The sequence below is a fragment of the Sardina pilchardus genome, chromosome 21, assembly GCF_963854185.1.
Source record: "Sardina pilchardus chromosome 21, fSarPil1.1, whole genome shotgun sequence".
In the NCBI taxonomy this organism is placed as follows: Eukaryota; Metazoa; Chordata; class Actinopteri; order Clupeiformes; family Clupeidae; genus Sardina; species Sardina pilchardus.
The window spans coordinates 26,576,626-26,595,474 of record NC_085014.1 but is presented as its reverse complement, the minus strand read 5'-3'; the positions used below and the strand labels follow the sequence as shown (position 1 = coordinate 26,595,474).

Sequence of the window (18,849 nt, the reverse complement as noted above, 5' to 3'; positions counted from 1 at the left end):
TGAGCCCTGAGGACTAAGAACTAAAGACTCACAGACTTAATTGATCTCAGGTGCTAAGTGAGTGAGTAGGCGCATTCAAGTTCAACCCCAACTGACCTCTTGCAGCAGCGAGATCTGCCGGTGACAGCAGAGGCGGGTATACAAACGCTACTACAAAGTTGGACACTTTCTACTTCCCGTAGTCTAGACGTGACCATGTGACGAAACAGGCCCTTGTGGATATGAAGAGGCATCTAAACGCCAGCACATACGTCAGGGATGTAAAAGCCAATTAGGGCAAAGTCCCGACATCATGAAGGCAGGGTCTAGGCCGGTCTGTGTCTGTGTCCGCAGCACCTGGAGAGAAACTGCGCTGCTGCGCAGAAGAAGCTTGCTCCCGCGATAAGTTAAGGCCATGTGATATCCATGTGATATCGACTGCAGAGTCGTAAACACGCCCATCTAGACCATCGCGGACAGATTTTTAACCACGTGCATGTTGTGCTGTGCAGTTCTGCTCGATGCTGCGCCATTACGAACTCGCCTAGTGTGTGAGGCCACATGGGCTCAGATAGGTATTTGGGATTGGGACTAGGGATGTCCCGATCCGATCACGTGATCGGAAATCGGGGTCGATCACGTGGTTTCAGACTCGATCGGAATCGGACTTTACATCCCGATCAGGGATCGGATATATATTTATATATATTTAACAGATCTATAATTTTTCAAAACAAATGGGGAAAATAACAGCTTAGTATTTGCTGTTATGTGGTGGTACAGACAGGGCTCAAAATTAGCACCCGCCAAGCGCCAATGGCGTGTAGATTTCTGTTCTGGCCAGTGAATTATGACAAAGTGTAGGCCTAATCCGCCACTTTGGCGTGTGTAAAACGGCGCAAGTCATCAACTAAATACTAGTTCTATTACGTTAACGACACAACTCTGCTGTGTGTGTGTGTGTGTGTGTGTGTGTGTGTGTGTGTGTGTGTTTGCCCCTAGCCCCCTCCTTCACTCACCGTCTCTCTCCCGCGGCCGCTAGCTCGCAGGCAGCCGTGTGATTTAAACAAGTGTCTGCTCTGCCCAGTGGCAGTGAATGCTATAGACAGCGGTCTGATCTGGATCTCGAAAACTGCAGACAGTTAGTTGAGCTCGGACAAAGCGAGCATCACAGAGTTGTCAGCTAATCCTGTCCATCCCCTGCCATTTTCCGTTCTATTGACGCCTTGACTGGCGCTATATGACGCAAAATGAAAGTAAATAAAACTGACAGCGATCGCGCAACTTCTGTTTCAGTGATTCAGTCCAGAATTAAACATTGTATCCATAAGTGAGGCGGAAAACTATCCTGAGAGTCACGTGAAAAGGTGCTCGAATGAAAAGGCCAAACTTCATGGAGGGCATAGTGGATGAAGAATAGACACATGTCTATGAATTTAGTTTGATTAGGCTACTTTGCTTCATATGTTCAGTTATTTCATTCTTATGATTGAACAAGTATCAATGAGATACACGTAAATTAGATTTAAGTTAAGTATAAACACTGCAGGTATAAAAATGGTTAGTTTAATAAATGACTGGAAAGTAAAAAAAATGGTCTTTGTTAAATATTTTCAAAATATAGCCTAGTGTATATGCCTAATGACATGAAAACAAGCAATAGTTAAAGGTAGTAGGCTATATCATTGATACTTAAAAGTATCGGATCGGGACTCGGTATCGGCAGATACTCAAAATCAAATGACTCGGACTCGGACTCGGGAGCAAAAAAACCTGATCGGGACATCCCTAATTGGGACAGCACTTCAAGAGATCACAAGTATACCTTGCCGATGTTTACTAACAAAGATGTTGCTAACATTTGCACCATGCAGGGGCCCGTTGCACAAAAGCAGAATTAAGATATCCGGGATAAGCTACTGAGCTGCGCTCAATGAATCCAAAACAAGAGCATACCGGCTTAATTGGTTGCATAAAGACCAATCCAGGATGAGCAGACACGGATTCATCAAGCCAGGTGTAAGTTATCCGGTATGTGTGCGCGTTCTCGTTTCTCCCCCAAATAACTCACGGTTGGAATAAAAAAGACGCGAAAAATAGCGTCTTGCACACAAAGTGAACAAAGATGCACAAAGTATCTTAATTTGTCTTAAAAGCCGAATTAGTTGAAAACACCTTCGAAAAATGTCCCCTCCACTTCCAATCAACTAGCCTACTACAGCAGCCTGTTCATCAAACATCTGTCAAAAAAGAAGCAAACAACGAGTAGGCTATGTTATTAATTATAAGGCCAACATAATTTAAATGACATCCATATGGTATTAGGCAGACATTCTGCTGTGTTTTAAATGCATGTAGCGAATAATATATAAATGGAATCTACAGCTCTTTAAAAAAAATCATGTGGAGGTCTCATTTGAATGACAGCTAGCTGAACCAATCAGATAATGTAATTACCATTAGAATCAACTTATCTTGGCTGTTAGCCTGGTCAGGAGCAGGCTAACTCCACAGAATAAATCGCCATGGTAACTTATACCATAACATATCCTGCTGCCCCCTATCCTGCTTTTGTGCAACTGGATCACGGATAAATTGAGCCAGGATAACCAAGATATCCTGGGTTAATCCCTTATCCTAGTTTTGTGCAATAGGCCCCAGGTGTGTCGTGCTGTTGTTTACCTGTGTCATTACAGGATTTTCCTATGATCTCCGCGGTAAACATCACAACACTTTGAACTGTGGGTAATTCCCTTAGGTTAAGTCTGCACCGATGCAGACTCACGGAAAGGGCTTGGTAAGTGTGCACTCAAACCCTCATGCCCGTTGTAATTCGACATTGGGACAGCCCTAAACCCTTACAAATTTCGCGAGAACGCGCACCAAAGTCTGTGAGTCCGGACATTGGGATTGGGCCATTCACTCCCTCACTCTCCACTTCAAGCTGGTGTGAGCATTATGGCTCATATAATAACGTTGGATCACGGATGTAACCTTGGTTCTGTGAAGGAAAGAAAGGCTGCCAGACGGCTAGCCCAAAGGGCTGGAATATAATCTGCGCATGCGCGAGAATTCTGAGGAAGACTTATATCAAAACTTTACCCACGTGAGTGTGTCGCATCACCGAATATAACTCAGAACGCGGCACACAGTCGTCCTCATATCAATCCTGAACGCAAAGTCCAGAGTGACGAAAAAGTCTGACAGCCTTTCTTTCCTTCACAGAACCAAGGTTACATCCGTAACCCAACGTTCTGTTTGACTCAAGAAAGACTGCCAGGCGGCTAGCCCAAAGGGCTCGAATACATGTATGTCACAACGTCACGGAGGACGGACCACCCAGCAGAGTTCAATAATGACAGGACAAAAAATGTCTTTCAGACTTTTATTGAATGCTGCACACAAAGCATCCATCTGGAACTCAGTAGGATACTCAGTTAAGAATTCAAAAGGACACTTAGTTAAGAACTCAAAACTGCATTCCTGAAAGATAAGCGGGATGTCACATTTAAGGAGTAGAACCTGGCAAAGGTTGAGTGTGAAGACCAGCAAGCTGCTTGGCAAATCTCATTCAAAGGAATTCCTTTCAGGAGAGCCCACGACGTAGCAATACCCCTTGTCGAATGGGCCACAGCCATTGTAGGTGCAGAAAGTCCTGACAGCTCGTAAGCACACTTAATAGCCTCAACCACCCAGTGTGACAATCTGTTTGCCACCCAGTGTGACAATCTCTGTTTCCTCGCTGCCCTGCACCATACAAATAGCTGATCTGTTACCCGCACTGGGCACAGACAATTCAATGTTTCATCCTCCTCTGACCCAAAGGGAGGGGGATGAAATGGGTCTAAGGCAGCAACCTGGTTCAAGTTCTGGGCTGAGAGGATCTTGGGCACGAAGGCTGGATTACGGCGCAGCACAATTCCAGCCCCATCCGGCTTGACATAGAAACAGTCTGCATGCACAGACAAAGCATGGAGTTCTCCAATGCGCTTAGCAGACGTGATAGCCAGTAGGAAAACTTCCTTCAGAGAGAGCCATTTTATATCTACATCTGCTAAGGGTTCAAATGGAGATTTTGTCCGTGCCTGGAGGACTACATTGAGTTGCCATGCAGGCACAGAGGGAAGCCGTCTTGGGCGTAGTCGCTGAGCTCCCCTTAAGAATTGTACAGACAAGGGGTTAGCTCCCACAGTTTAGCCATCTATACGCTCATGGCAGGCTGAAATCGCTGCAAGAAATACCTTCAAAGTCGAAGGGGACTTGCCCTGTTCAAAGAGCTCCTGCAAAACTCAAGTACTGACGTTAGTTGACCTGATCTTGGGCATTCGTTTCGGTGTATGCACCAAGTCTTGAACGTCTCCCACCTATAAGAATAGAGTGCTCTTGTAGAGGGGGCTCTAGCACACTGCAGAGTCTGTGTCACCACACCGGACAATCCCCGAGCAATGAGTGCCTCCCTTTCAGTGGCCAGACCCAAAGATTGAACAGAGATGGATCCAGATGCCACAACTGCCCCCCTGCCTGGGATAGTAGATCCTTCCTCAGAGGGATTTCCCATGGCTCCCCTGACAGGAGATTGTGAATCTCGGCAAACCAAGGCGCTTGGTGGTGGCGTGGTGCCACCAGCAAAACCTCCAAGTTCTCTCTCCTTGTCTTCTCCAGCACTGCTGGGATGAGTGAGGTTGGAGGGAAGGCGTAAAGGAGGCCACACGTGTGCCAGTGCATTCACCCCCAAAGGAGCGTCGTTTCCGCTTAAGGAGAACCACAGTGGGCAGTGGGCCGACTCCTTTGAGGCGAAAAGATCTACACGTGCCTTCCCAAAACGAACCCAAATCAGGTGCACCGTGGCTGGATGCAGCCTCCTTTCGTTCGGATGCGGGCGGCCTCTCGACAACAGGTCTGCCGCGGAGTTCCAACGAAGCCGGAAGGTGTACCGCTCTGATGGAGGAGAGATGTTTGTCTACCCAAAGAAGGAGTGTCTGAGCCACACTGTGTAGCGCTGAAGATCTCAGTCCCCCCTGGTGGTTTATGTAAGCTATTGCTGACATGTTGTCTGTCCGCACTAGTACATGTTTGTTCTGTAGTGCCGGCAGGAAGTGGCAGAGAGATAGGTAGATAGTCCTTAATTCTAGAACATTGATGTGGGTGGAGTCCCATGGAGGATGCCACACTCCCTGAGCTCCCACACCGTTCAACACTGCTCCCCAACCTGAAAGGGAGGCATCGGTAGTTAAGACCTCGCCTCGTAGACCCTGCCTAGCTGAACTCCTCTGCTCAGATTTTTGGGTGTATTCCACCAGTGGAGAGCCTTTAGGCAGCTCGATGTTATCAGAATGGATTTGTTGCGATCTCTCACTGGGTGGAGCGCCCTGGACAAGTACCATCTCTGTATGGGTCTCATATGCAACAGGCCGAGGCGAACCACCTGAGAGGCCACCGCCATCAAGCCCAGAAGCCTCTGGCAACGGTGGGACCAAACACTGCTTCGACCCGAGAAGTGAGAAAGGCATTGACACAAATTGACAATCCTTGAGTCCAGATTTACCCCAAGGAAGACGATATGTTGTGACGGATTCAGCTGACTCTTCTCCACATTGAGAGACAGGCCTAGCAGTTGCAAGTGGGCTACCACCGCTGCTGTGTCCGACATGGCGTGCTGTCTGTCTTGATGGTAAACAAATCAGCCAGTCGTCCAGATAATTTAGCACTGTGATGCCCTGTTGGCGCAGAGGGCTCAAAGCTGCATCCATGCGAAAGCTCTGTCTGTTAATGCAAACCAGAGAAACCGCCGATGATTGGGGTGGACAGAGCATCTCTCAGGTCTACGCTTGTGAACCAGTCCCCCACCTGAACCGACTGGAGGATCTGCTTGACAGAAAGCATCTTGAAACGTAACAGCCGGAGGTAGTCGTTCAGTGGTCTCAAATCTAGTATCGGGCGGAACCCACCATCCCGTTTCGGAACAAGGAAGTAGCTCGAATAAAAGCCACTCTGCTGTTCGCTCTGCTTTACCTCCCTGATTGCCCCTTTTTCCAACAGTGTATTGATCTCGTTTTGAAGAGCCAGTTGCCGCTGTGGGTCTGGCTGGCGAGAGAAAAGAACGCCCTTGAACATGGGCGGACGGCGCTTGAATTGCAGCCGGTAACCAAACATTATTATGGAAAGGATCCATGGAACAGGAGAAAAATTTCCCCAAGCCACAATGTGGGCGGGGCTGAATGCATGAGTGGAATGAGTTTCCATGCAGAAAGTGTCAGGAAGAGTGTGGTGGAGCCGCCGGAGGAGCAGCGCGAGAGTTATAGCCACCATGCTGCCGGGGCTTGGTGAAGGTTCCAGGGCGGCGGCTTACAGGTGTGGAGGAGTGTGCAGGACGTCTCTGTTCATGCTCCTGAACATTGGGCCGGCTCCTTGAAAAAGACATGACCCCACCCAGGTCGTGGGCACTTTGCCGGCGGGGGTCTAGGCAACAGCTGCTCCCACTGTTTCTTGGACTCCCTGGACTCCTTAGCTCTGCACCAGGCCCAAAGGTAAAGCCAGGACTGAGGGGCAACTTCATCAAAGTATTTCTGTCAGGCTCTGGGAGCTTTGACTGAGCCAGCCACAGGTGTCGCCGAGCCATCCACAAAGACGCAATAGAACGCCTGCTGGAGTGTGCCGCTCCTCTAGCAAGGTGCACCAACACCTCTGAAACTCTACTTAGCTCATTTACCACCTCTTATGCGGGGGCAGCAGAGAGGTCCTCTATGAGCTCCATTTGATACAGCGCGAGAACGGATGTAGTGTTCATAAGGCGCGCACCAAAGGCTGTATTGTAAAATGTTCTCTTAAGCCATTTGTCAGTCGTGCGACACTGCTTATTTGGACATGAAGGATCTTTCCCCACGAGGGCTGTGGGCGGGAGTGCAAGAGCAGCTATGGAATCATCCATTGCCGGGAATGCACCAAATTCTACCTCATCCGCCCCATTGATGTTGGCAAACTGTGCCCATTGCCTCATGGGTGGGGTGGCAGATTCAGGGTGCTGCCACACAGATTTCTCTGACAAAATTAGGTAGCACAGGGAGAGAAGATGGTGTACTTGTGGTATCTCTGGCCCTGTCAAACTAAGACGATGGGGCCTGCGTTGTAGCTGGCATCTCCACCTTTATGCGCCTAGCAGCTCTGGACATTAGGGCAATGTACTCATCGCCAGAGAGTGCAGCAGAAGTGTCAGAAGGCACAACATGTGAGGATGAGCTGTGGTCAGAGCTCAAATCCGAAGGATGAGGGGATGTTGCAGCTCGGTTGCCAATGTAATCATCTTCAAGGTGATCGGATGCAAGCAGAGAAACACCGTCAAACTCATCAGTAGCCTCCCGAGGGGCAGGCCAGGGAGTTGAAGAAGCACCTGCAGAATGCTCATCTGGGGCAGCTGGGCAGCCAGTCAGTTGCTGCATCATCCACTGCTGGTTCACAGCCAGAGATGACACCTCTTTGGCCAAAGAAGTCATTGTAGTGGACAGAGCCTTGTATGTATCATGTTTCCTTTTCCTGTGTTTCTTACCAGAGGGGGTTGGAGCAGACTCTTCACCGGCTTTGTTCTCAAGTGAAGCTGAAACCAAGACACGCTACACAGACAGAGGGTCCTCTATCGGCAATTTACCATTGCAGTTCGTGCAATTGTGAAAGCCAGGCATGGTATAGAGAGGAGTAATACCACTAAATTACAATGAATTTAAACAGCCGCATGCAATAGTACCAGGCATGGTACAGCAGCACACCCACCGTGATCAGTGCGCACTTATCTGCAACGAGCACAAATGCAGTGGTACCAGATGTGGTACCAACAATTCTCTCACCGTGGTACCAGAGATGGCGCCAATAATAACACCGGTACCAGGGACGGTCACCTCAAGTCTGTGGTACCAGAGGTGATACCAGCAGCCACAAAGCACAGATATTGAGCTCGTAGCAGCCTATGAGATATAGTCGGAGAGATTTTCTCTAGCTACTTTCTACCTCCCTTAAGCAATTAGGCGAGTGATTCACTCGATAGAGTGAGAGTCGCAACAATAAGATGCCGGGATCAGAGTCTGGTACTAGGGCTGGTACCAGTGACCACAAGACACAGATATTGAGCCTGTAGCTATGCGAGCTATAGCCAGAGATATTTTCTCCAGATAAGCTCTATACCTCCCCTACAACTGTAAACACTAGTCTATTATACTCCTATAAAACTCATATAAACTAGCAAGCTAATAGCAAATAGTACGTCAACCTACACAATCACTGGCGAGTGACTCACTCGATAGAGTGAGAGTCGCGGACAAATGGGGAGATAAATAACTGTTTTCTTATTATTAGTAGGCCTAGCGGCAGCTACCTCAAAAAAACAGTAAACACAGTAAATCCTAGCTAGCGTGATAGCCTGGAAAGGGGTAATTACCAGCTTTCAGACAAAGTCAGTAGGCACTTCACGCTAACTGAATAATAGGTCTTACTTTATCAGATCACGTGAGGGATTAAAGAGGACGACTGTGTACCGCGTTCTGAGTTATATTCGGTGACGCGCAGTGTTGTGCATGAACGAGTTCAAAAGAACGCATTCACTGAACACGTTCATTTTTCTGTGAACGCTGAACTGAACGCAGCACATTTGTAAATAATGAATTTGAACATGAATTCGCTCAGATTATGTGAAATGAACGACGAACGTCACTGTTGATGTCCAATTAACCGTTACGGAATTTGTTTTGTCCTGAGAAGTCGAGTGACACTATCTGCTGGCAATTTAGAAACAGCATGGGTTTCCCGCAGCGCTTTCCTGCTAAGGCGGCCGCCTTAACAACACAGGGCTGCCGCCTTAACTAGCGTCTTCAATAAATAGATAAATACAGTATATTCGCTGCGTTGCTGATATTTGTCACGTTTTCTCCCTGTCGTTCCAAACCGTGGCCGCTACTCTTCCTTCTCTGTTGAACGCATTGAAAAAAAAACAAAAAAACAACTTTGAGTGGGCCTATGCGCACAGGCGACGCGCTCATTCAGCATGGGTTACACTTTTGAGCGCTTTATCTTTTTTCATCACTCGTCTAGGCCTACTATGAATGCATACACCCCACTGCATCTCGTAATTTGTTGTGACAAACACTTGTGCCAGCCAACAGCTAACAACAACTTGTGACGGCTATTCATTCACGTGTTGTAAAATTCTGTCTGAAGTTTACACAGGCTAGTTGAAACTGTACTGTAGCCAGTTTCCTTCATCCCGAACTCGGCGGGACGCACCTTTCGGTTTTGTTGAAATAATTCCTGAATGTTTTTGTTCAGAGCTGAACATGCAACTGATTTGGTTGCTAGTGACACAATATTAGCGTTCAATGTGGTACGATCTCGTTGCTAATTACGTTTAATTAAAAAGCATTAAAAACGTCTCGGCTCTACTTGGGCTATAATGAGCAACAAGCACGCACAATAGGCTATACAGCTTCAAAGAGTTGCAGCTTTAGTCTACTAAATCACAATTCATTAACTTACCATACAGTCGCAATGTTACATTTTCACAGTTTCATCTTTGATTGTATATTTCATGGTAAATTCTAAAATATAATATAATATTTATAATATAATATAAATGATTATAATATTGACTGGCTTTAAAATATATCCTATGGTGCTATGCTGTCTGAGCAATGCAAATGTTTTGACAGATACAATCTTGCAAAAGGCCCTGTATTGGAGTTGTACACTTGTAATTGTCTTGTTGGATCAGTCAATGAATTGTGTTAATGATGTTTAATTGGTTGTTGATACAATTAAATCACACTTTGAATGTGAAATCCAGGTATATTGATGTCATTAGTCAAAATTCAACATTTTAAACGTTAATGAAATGCTGACATATACTACATTTTTACTTCAGGTGACCTTGTCTTAAAGTAAATCAGAAAATAAGTTATTTATTAAGTGTTTGCTAGACTACTCCTATAGCCAACAATCCCCACTTTACCCTTTGGGAATTGTTATATGATACTTGTGTGATGTAAATGATGAAAATCTCTTTCTTTGGTTGGTCTTGATGCAGCCTTGACTCCTTAAAGACTCGGTCTCGACTCACACTTGCCTCCTAAAAGACTTGGTCGATGTGACTTAGTATTAATTATAAATAAATGCGCGGCCGCATTTATTAGGCGTCGGTATCTGCCATAGACCTAAAAGAAAGGTATCTGCCCAGCGAAACAAAGCCCAATTTACGGACATTCTCAATTAGATGAGAACAACAGGTGGCTGTAGCCTATATTCCGTCAGAAACAGATTTTCATTCAAATGAACTGAATTTGAGCTAGTTCAAAATTAAAAATGGTGAACGAACGTGAACAGTTCACTTTGCACGTGTGTGAACTGAGCTTTGAACTAGTTACTGAAGAGTGTGAACGTTGTAAAGCTGGTAATTTTCCATCCTCTAAAGTTCAGAACGGGGGAGACGACCTCACAGTTAGACTCCTTTGTGTCCAGGTGATCTATTTGCATTTGAACTGTTCCCATTGTGTGTGTGGCCGGCCATTTGGTAAAGGCCCTCGGACACACCTCTTCTCCCCCTCTCCATGCCTCTGATGAACTAATGTTGGAAACTAAAATGTATCTGTTTCATGACAAATGATAATACATCCATGTTTGGTCTTGAATTAATACTTGTAATGTGGGCAACAGCCTGATCACGCCTTCATTGCAATCTAATGTATGTATACATAATTGTAGAGTACAGGCATGCAAACTGGTCAGGGGTGAAAAAGGTGAGACTCTTCTCCGACCCCCCCCCCACCCCCCCCCCCCAAAAAAAAAAAAAAAACATGGAAAGAAATCTTCCAGTCTGAGGTACCCGCTTTCTTTCTTTCTTTCTTTCTCACTATCTCTCTCTTTCTCTGTGCTTATGTACTTATTACACATTTCTGATGATTTCATAGGCCTAATGGACACTTAAACTCCAGGATCAGGATAAGGAAAAGTCTGAATATTTGTTGGACCAAACCAGGTCATCAATAATCTTGCTTGAGACACACACTATTTCAAACTAATATTATTATATAAAATAGGGTAGATATGCTTTAATTTTTCAAATAGTTTTAAAACGTTTTAATATGCAGCCTAGGCTACTACAGATTGTGCTTTTTAGGCTATTGTGCTAGTGTGTTTAACCAACCAATAAAGTTATGTGAACTGAATTCATATTACATGTTAAAACTGTAGGCTACCTGTAGGCACAGACTAGGCTACTGATCAGGGTCCTCCTGTAACTCGACAATCAAATGTAAATTTAATTTACGCTTGGCTTACGAACTCGTAATGATCCGGCCCGGGTGTAACTGAAACGTGTTGCAAGTCACACGGTTACGTGCGTTACGTGCGGTCTGAAGCAGTCGCAACTTTTTTTTGGCTACGTTACTATAGCGAATCATTTGAGTTATTTTGCGTAGGCTTTGCGTAAGGTCTATGCGCAGTGTGCTTCGAGCAACAGGGCCCACTTTTCTTAAAGACAGCATTATCATGTCAATCAACTACGTCTCTGGACAAAACGAACCAGCCCAGTTTATGAGCATTTAATTCAACTGTCACATTAGCCTTTGATATACTGATAAAGTTTGCCTATTTGCTTCACCTTTTGCCGGTCTAGGTGGTTCAAACTGCACGCATTCTTCATCAAAAGAACTCGTCATGTCTATAGGCCTACATGTTTGTCTAATTTCGCTAACTTTCATTATGAGAAGAAAACAACCTAGCTACGTTGCTACACTAATCTCAGCGTCTTTTTCTAAAAGAAGTTTAAAGTTTTAACTAGCCCACCTGTGAAATCCCTCGGCATCTCTTCTCGCCAGAATCATATTCCACCTGACATCTCAGACGCATCTATCTGCGCTCACAACAGAGGCTTGGCGTACGCGTTTTGTTCGCGTTGCGTCTTTGTTTCCACTAATGTTTATTAAACGCATAGGGGCTACATTCACGCATCCCTTGCTGATCAGACACGTTTTAAATGCGGCTCTAGAAACACCTCAAGATGCGTTAGCGTCTGCGCATGATTTCTAAACTTAGTTGTAAATTAAATTCACCTTGACACCCCCCCCCCCCCCCCCCCCCCCCCTAAATATTTTCTCATCGGATCTGCACGAACCATGTAAGTCACCTATTTTTGATTCAAAACGGCGGATTTCGCCGAAAGGTGAGGAGTTTGCATGCCTGAGAGTAAGAACTGCACGGGAGAACTTCAGGTGGTGGACACACCCACCACCCACACCACACCCAGAGTTTGGGGTGACCTGCATGACAGTTAAAGTTGAGATGTTTCTCACCTTTGGCTCTCTTGTCTTCTCTCTATCTCGGCTGTGGGCAAGAGGTCACTCTGATCTCTGGTCCCTCTCGCTCTTCTCTTCCTGCTCTGCTCTGGTCTAGGCAAGAGGTCACACTGACCTCTCTGCCCCTCTCTTGCTCTCTCTCTCCCTGCCTTTTCTCTCTCTCTCTCCCTCTCTATCTATCTATCTATCTTTTGATTTCTTTATGGGGTTTGTTATTTTCATTATTTGATATATTGTTTTATCTGGTGTATGTAGCATTGTAACTTGGTAACTTGTTAAAGTTTAAGTCTAAGTTTATTGTTTGTTTTGAGGTTAAGTTCATTTTCTCCTTTGTTCCTTTGTTCAAGGATAATTACTGATACTTTACTTTTACCTAAGGCTGAAGGCCTAATAAATGGTTAATTCTCCTCGCTCAGTTTGCATATCTCTAAAAGTTTAGTGTGCCATTCCATTCTCTACCATAGTTAAACAAACTAGGTATTTGGTAATGTATTAGAGGTACAATATGTCTTATGGAGTCAGATTTACTTGGTGAATTCCTAATACAATTGCCATCTAACTTCTCAGATATTTTTACAGTCCAATTCAACCTCATCGAAGCGCCGGACGTAGACAGAACACGTATAAAAGTGGGAAATATATTGTCGTATATTTTGCCTACTTACAACGTGCACAACACTGGTGACGCGACACACTCACATGGGTAATGTTTTGGTATAAATCTTCCTCAGAATTCTCGCGCATGCGCGGATTATATTCCAGCCCTTTGGGCTAGCCGTCTGGCAGCCTTTCTTGAGTGAAACAGAACTGCAGTGCATCATCCAGGTTGAGCAGAAAGAAGCACTCAAGTCATTAATTTTAAAGAAGGATGTATTTGCCGTTTTGCTGACCGGCTACAATTGGTCACAAATGCTGGCCTATTACTTGCAGAGGCAGTTTGAAAGACAACTGTTCATCCCACATGCTTCAGCTCTGTCAATGGTCCGACCCCAGACTATACATTTCTGTATAGTTTGGCTTGCCAGGCTACTATATAAATAAATTTGACTTGACTTGACTTGACTTGGCAGTTAGTGAGGTTCCCCCTTTATTGTGAAGCGTTTCGAGTGTTGTGAAAAGCACTATATAAATGCAATGTGCTGTTGTTGTTTACACTCACCTCCCTAAACCTCATTCCTATCCAGATCACACGTTGCATTAACCACTTTGAAGGTGTCAGGAGGGAGGGTTTACACAATGTACGTAATGCACAGCTACTAGCTGGCAAACATTACACATACTTGCAGATGATGTCCCACAGTTTTATGCCATCATCTCTGTAGTAGAAGTTGGGAACATCGTCCAGGCCTCTCTCTGAGATGTTCTCCGGCAGACAGAGGGAGCTGTAAGTCAGGGAGGCTGTTGCACGCCTCAGCAACTTACCCAAGGGGTCTCCACCAATGCCTGTATGCTAGGATTGCACATCATAATCAGTAATTAAGTCAAATAATATAGTGATGCCACAAAATAAATGGCATTAAACAACTAAATGTGTGATTAAAAAGACAAAACTGTCCACAGTGAGGGTGAAAATACGTGGTACATATCTACAAACTATGAAGACACACTATATATGTTTTTTTACTGCGTTGTATGTTTACCAATGAAAAGACTCCATCCTCCGAAATCAGCTGCTTTCGTGCCATGATATTGATTTGGAGTGTGTAACGAATGTGGGGAAAGAGGAGCTACAATGAAAGAAAAAACGGCTAGTCATGACATGGCACATTGATGTTCCATAACATCTCATTAAAATAGCTTGGCAACATTTCATGGGCTGGTGATGACCAACAGTATAAACAAGGCTAATTTAACCCGTCTTGGCCTAAGAACTGAGTTCAAGCACCAGGTTTGGCCCGCAGTATAAATGGGGCTATTGTTTATTTTAATTGTAGTCCAGGTCCAAACCAAGTCATCCTTGTCAGATTCCATACCTTGAAAAGGGGGTGTATGGAGGGGAGGTGCCGCAACATCGCAACGGTGAACACCTCAGCCAGCAGGTGAGTTCTCAGCAGGTGGAAGTCGACCTCTTGCACGCTGAACTCTGCGGCTCTCACAAAGATCTTAGCCAGCAGCCAGTCATTCTTGTGGTCGGTGGGCAGGAAGATGGGGTTCCCATCTCCAGGGGTTTGTCTTAGCTGTGGAGAAATTACATACTACAGTATATTACATAAATACAGAACTACTACTGGACACTTTGCCCACTAGCTTTTTCAAATCAGTCCTTCACCTCATAGCATCTGATGTGCTTCAGATTGTAAATACATCGCTACAAACTGGCACATTTTCTAGATCCCTAAAAACAGCAGTTGTAAAGCCCCTGCTTAAAAAGAATAACCTGGATCCATCAGTATTACGCAACTGCAGACCAATATCCAATCTACCTTTTATTGAGAAGATCATTGAAAAAATCGTTTTTAACCAACTAACTGCTTTTTTTTTATCATCCAATAAGTCTTTTGATGACTATCAATCTTGTTTTCGTGCTAATCGCAGCCCTGGTTAAAGTCTTAGATGACATCCGTCTAAACACTGATACCGGCAAGGCATCTGTCCTGGTATTACCTGACAGTGCAGCATTTGATACAGTTGACCGCTGTATACTACTGCATCGACTGGAGCAATGGGTTGGACTTTCAGGTGTTGTCTTAAATTGGCTAAAATCCTACCTACAAGACAGAAGTTACTTTGTGGCTATAGAAAAACTGCTCCTCAACACCAGCATCCCTGACTTGTGGTGTCCCTCAGGGATTCATCTTAGGCCCATTATTGTTCTCTACATGCTCCCACTCGGCCAGATTGTCAGGAACAACTCAATGTGTTATCGTAGCTATGCAGATGACACTCAAATCTACCTTTCTCTGAACCCCAATGATCTTGTGCCTCTGGACTCTCTCTATCAGTGTCTCGGCCAGGTTAACAACTGGATGTCACAAAACTTTCTTCAGTGGAACACTGACAAAACTGAAGTAATTATATTTGGAAGTGAGGATCTAAGATTACCACCATACTTGACCAAAAAGGACTTAAAGCGAAGGATGCTGTGAGAAATCTTGGCGTCATCATTGACAACAACTTGAATTTTAACAATCATGTGAAATCAGTCTCTAAAGTAGCATTTTTTTTCATTTGAAGAATATTGCAAAATGAAGGAACCTGATATCAGAAAGTAATCTAGAAAAACGTATCCATGCTTTTATTTCAAGGAGGATAGATTATTGCAATGCTCTTTTAACTGGTCTCCCTAAGAAGACTATTAAGCAGCTACAAACCATACAAAATGCAGCTGCCAGGGTGTTAACCAAAACAAAAAGAAATGAGCACATTACCCCAATCCTTAGGTCACTAAATTGGCTTCCTGTTAATTGCAGAATTGATTTTTAAAGCATTACTTCTTGTTTTTAAAGCACTAAATGGCATTGGACCATCCTACATATCTGACCTGTTCAAACAGTATGCTCCAACCAGATCACTCAGGTCCCAAAAAAAAAATCTTCTGGTTCAACCTTTTGCTAAGACAAAATATGGTGAGTCAGCCTTTAGTGTCTATGCTGCTAGACTTTGGAACCAGCTACCAGAAGAGATTTAAAAAGTACCCTCAATCTCCATTTTTAAGTCCAAATGTAAGACTAAGCTCTTCTGTGAAGCATATTGAAACACTTTTAATTGGTGGTATGCACTTTTATTGAATGTCTTTTATTATTTGCTGGTAAGCATTTATGCCTCCTCGTCATCTGTGCTTATTTCTTCAGTTATACTGTTCCCATGCACATTGAACTGGCTGGTGTAAGAAATGCGCTACAATAATAATACAATTGCCTTGCCTTGCCTTACTACACCTGTATGTACTCTTAACGTGCATAATATGGTCAGTGCCTACCATTTCATTTAGCCTCCTTTCTTTGAGGCTGGCCAAGTAGAGAAGAAGGAAACTAAGATGTAAAGACTCTCATATCTTCCCCCAAGTTTAAAGCATAATTAGTATTTGCCATTGTGGTGAACATACTTGACATCCTTTTGTTTACTGTTCACATTTTTAAGACCTTAGTGTTTTTCAGGTGTGCTGTGCCTACCTGTATAGCGATGGGCAGCATCTTGCCATGATGGTTGAGGTGGAGCAGCACCAGAGGAGCTGTGAGATACTGCTGTCTGTCGTTCACCGCATTTCCTGTAAGTCCATCCAGCATCTTGTAGTCACACAGGAAGATGTTTCCTTTCTGGATGGATTAGGTGTAGTTAAGGCAAACAACAACTAGACTAATTGGGTGCCTTGAAAGACTCTTTGGCTTATTATTATCATTATTATTTTTTTCATTTTATTATTATTATCATTTTAAAATCAAATTGAACTCTTTCTCTTCTGAGAAAAATTGGGTTACTAGATCTTGCTTCTATTGGTGACCTAAGCATAACTCAAGGAACATATACAGTGATCCCTCGCTATATTGCGGTTCACTTTTTGCAGTCTCGCTGTTTCGCAGATTTTTTCTGGTGCTTTTTTTCTTATTATTTATTTTTTTGCAGCGCTTTGAGGGCCAGATGTAGGCCTACTAAAGTTTTTGCACCCGTTTCAGGCGTAACGTGCGCGTAAAAACATGGGGAGGTATGTACAAAGGCAGTGAGGGAAACACAGACTGCCTGCCATGGGAGCCGAGAATGGCTACAGGGGTGATATAGTAAAAAAAAAAAAGCTGAGCCTGAACTTTGTTTCCCTGGGAGGGCCCTTAGCCACGATATATGCCCTGATCAACATAATTGTCAAGCGGGATCTACAGTAGGTGTGCTCACCTGGGAGAACATTTTGATAAATAGTCCATTAAATGAAAGATTCTGATGACTTATGTGGATATAAATTGACATATTCAGACATGAGATGAACCCAATACAAGCCTATTTGTGTAGAGCACCAGATCTCTTGAGACCCTGGGCCTGGTAGGGCTGTTCAGGTCTTCTCTGTCATTTCATATAATGTGAAAGATTTTTTTTAAAACAACAAGGTGTAGAAAATGCTTGACTTTTTAAAAACACAATATGTATTATTTGTTTCTTTATATTTATATTGTTATTTGTGTAATTCTTCAAATGTTCTATATACTGAAATGTCTGATATTTATTCCAGTGCACTTTATGCAGATTATAGCCTATTATTCAACTGTAACAACTCCACCTCTTTAATTCAGCTGTCTGGTTGAAGCCTCAAAATATTGTAAACAAAGTAGCATAGTTGGCTAGCTCATCATAGTCTACTCTGGTTGGACTGTCTACCCACCAGGGATGGAAATTAGCCACCCGCCACCCGCCAAATGCGTGCTGGCGGGTGAAATATGTCAACACACCCGCCACTGTGGCGGGTAAGCAACTAGGGCCTACTCTTCTTCAAATTGTTTATTTCATCAGGATATTACCAGTCGCCACAGAGATAAGAACAAACACCTTGTATCAATATCCTCAACATCGATGGACATGACGATCACAACAAATATTCTGGAACGGAGCGCTTTAGTTGGTTCTCATCATTGCGTCAGCCAAGCCTACTCTTCCAGTTAACGTGGCAGCTAGATAGCCTATACAACCATTGACTGTATACAACGAGGCTACCGGTTAATACGTTTAGGTAGGAAATACATTGGATATATAACAGATATACCAAAACTCCGAGTCATGGTACCTGGCACAGTAACCTACCTAAATCATAGAAGTTAACATTGTCCTTGAAAGACACTTATCTTTTCTATGACGCCAGAAATATTTCCTTAGTTTTTTTTAACATTCATGTTATTTAATGAAAACATGTGTCCTCGAACTATGTGTGGCTATTTTAAAATCTACCTGCCACAGTGGCAGGTGGACAAAAAAGTTAATTTCCATCCCTGCTACCCACGTGTGTTTAAGTTTCAAAGTAGGCTAATACTTTTTCTCCTTGGGACAGGCCGGAAATATTGGTATCGAGATGATGAATGCAAGAGTTTTAATCAATGTAGCATGCTAACAAGATGATAACCGAATTTAACAATAATTTAGCTAATGCTATGCGTCATTGCTTCCACGGTTGTGAATGTTTTATTTGGATCAAATGTTCATGTCGAGGAGCGGGTGTCCATTGAGCGCGCTGCGCACGAGAGAGAGGGAGAGCGAGAGAAAGCGGGTCAAGGACAGGGGTTTACTTCTACACTGTTTGGTGAAGTTGCACGCATAGTCCTTGCGGAAGAACTTTATACTTTCACCCGACCAGCGTCAGGTGCACCAGTGCAACCTATAATATTTTACAGTCACACTCTAAAATTTTGGTCGCACTCTGGATCTCTGAGACGTAGCCTACCTTTTGCTGGCAAGGTGCTGTGTTTTCACATTGCCTGCATCCTCGTTTTAAAATCGGACAAGTAGGCTACACTTAGAATAGTATCCATGCTTTTGTCTGTGGCCTCGTCAATGTTGAGTGAAAACATGTTATTCTTAGAGGGACACTTCACCGATTAGCATTAAGCTTTGTATCTTTAGAAAA

The 18,849-nt window shown here is 44.1% G+C and overlaps 1 protein-coding gene across 1 annotated transcript in view; it reads right to left on the bottom strand.

The window, feature by feature from the left end:
- The window catches only part of LOC134068630 (hydroperoxide isomerase ALOXE3-like), an 87,523-nt gene that overhangs the window by 55,977 nt on the left and 12,697 nt on the right, over window positions 1-18,849 (bottom strand). The window contains exons 7-10 of the mRNA XM_062524316.1: window positions 16,421-16,564; window positions 14,282-14,485; window positions 13,949-14,035; window positions 13,589-13,758 (exon numbers count right to left, since the gene is read on the bottom strand). Of these exons, the coding sequence (XP_062380300.1) occupies window positions 13,589-13,758; window positions 13,949-14,035; window positions 14,282-14,485; window positions 16,421-16,564 (605 nt within the window). The remainder of the gene's footprint in view (window positions 1-13,588; window positions 13,759-13,948; window positions 14,036-14,281; window positions 14,486-16,420; window positions 16,565-18,849) is intronic.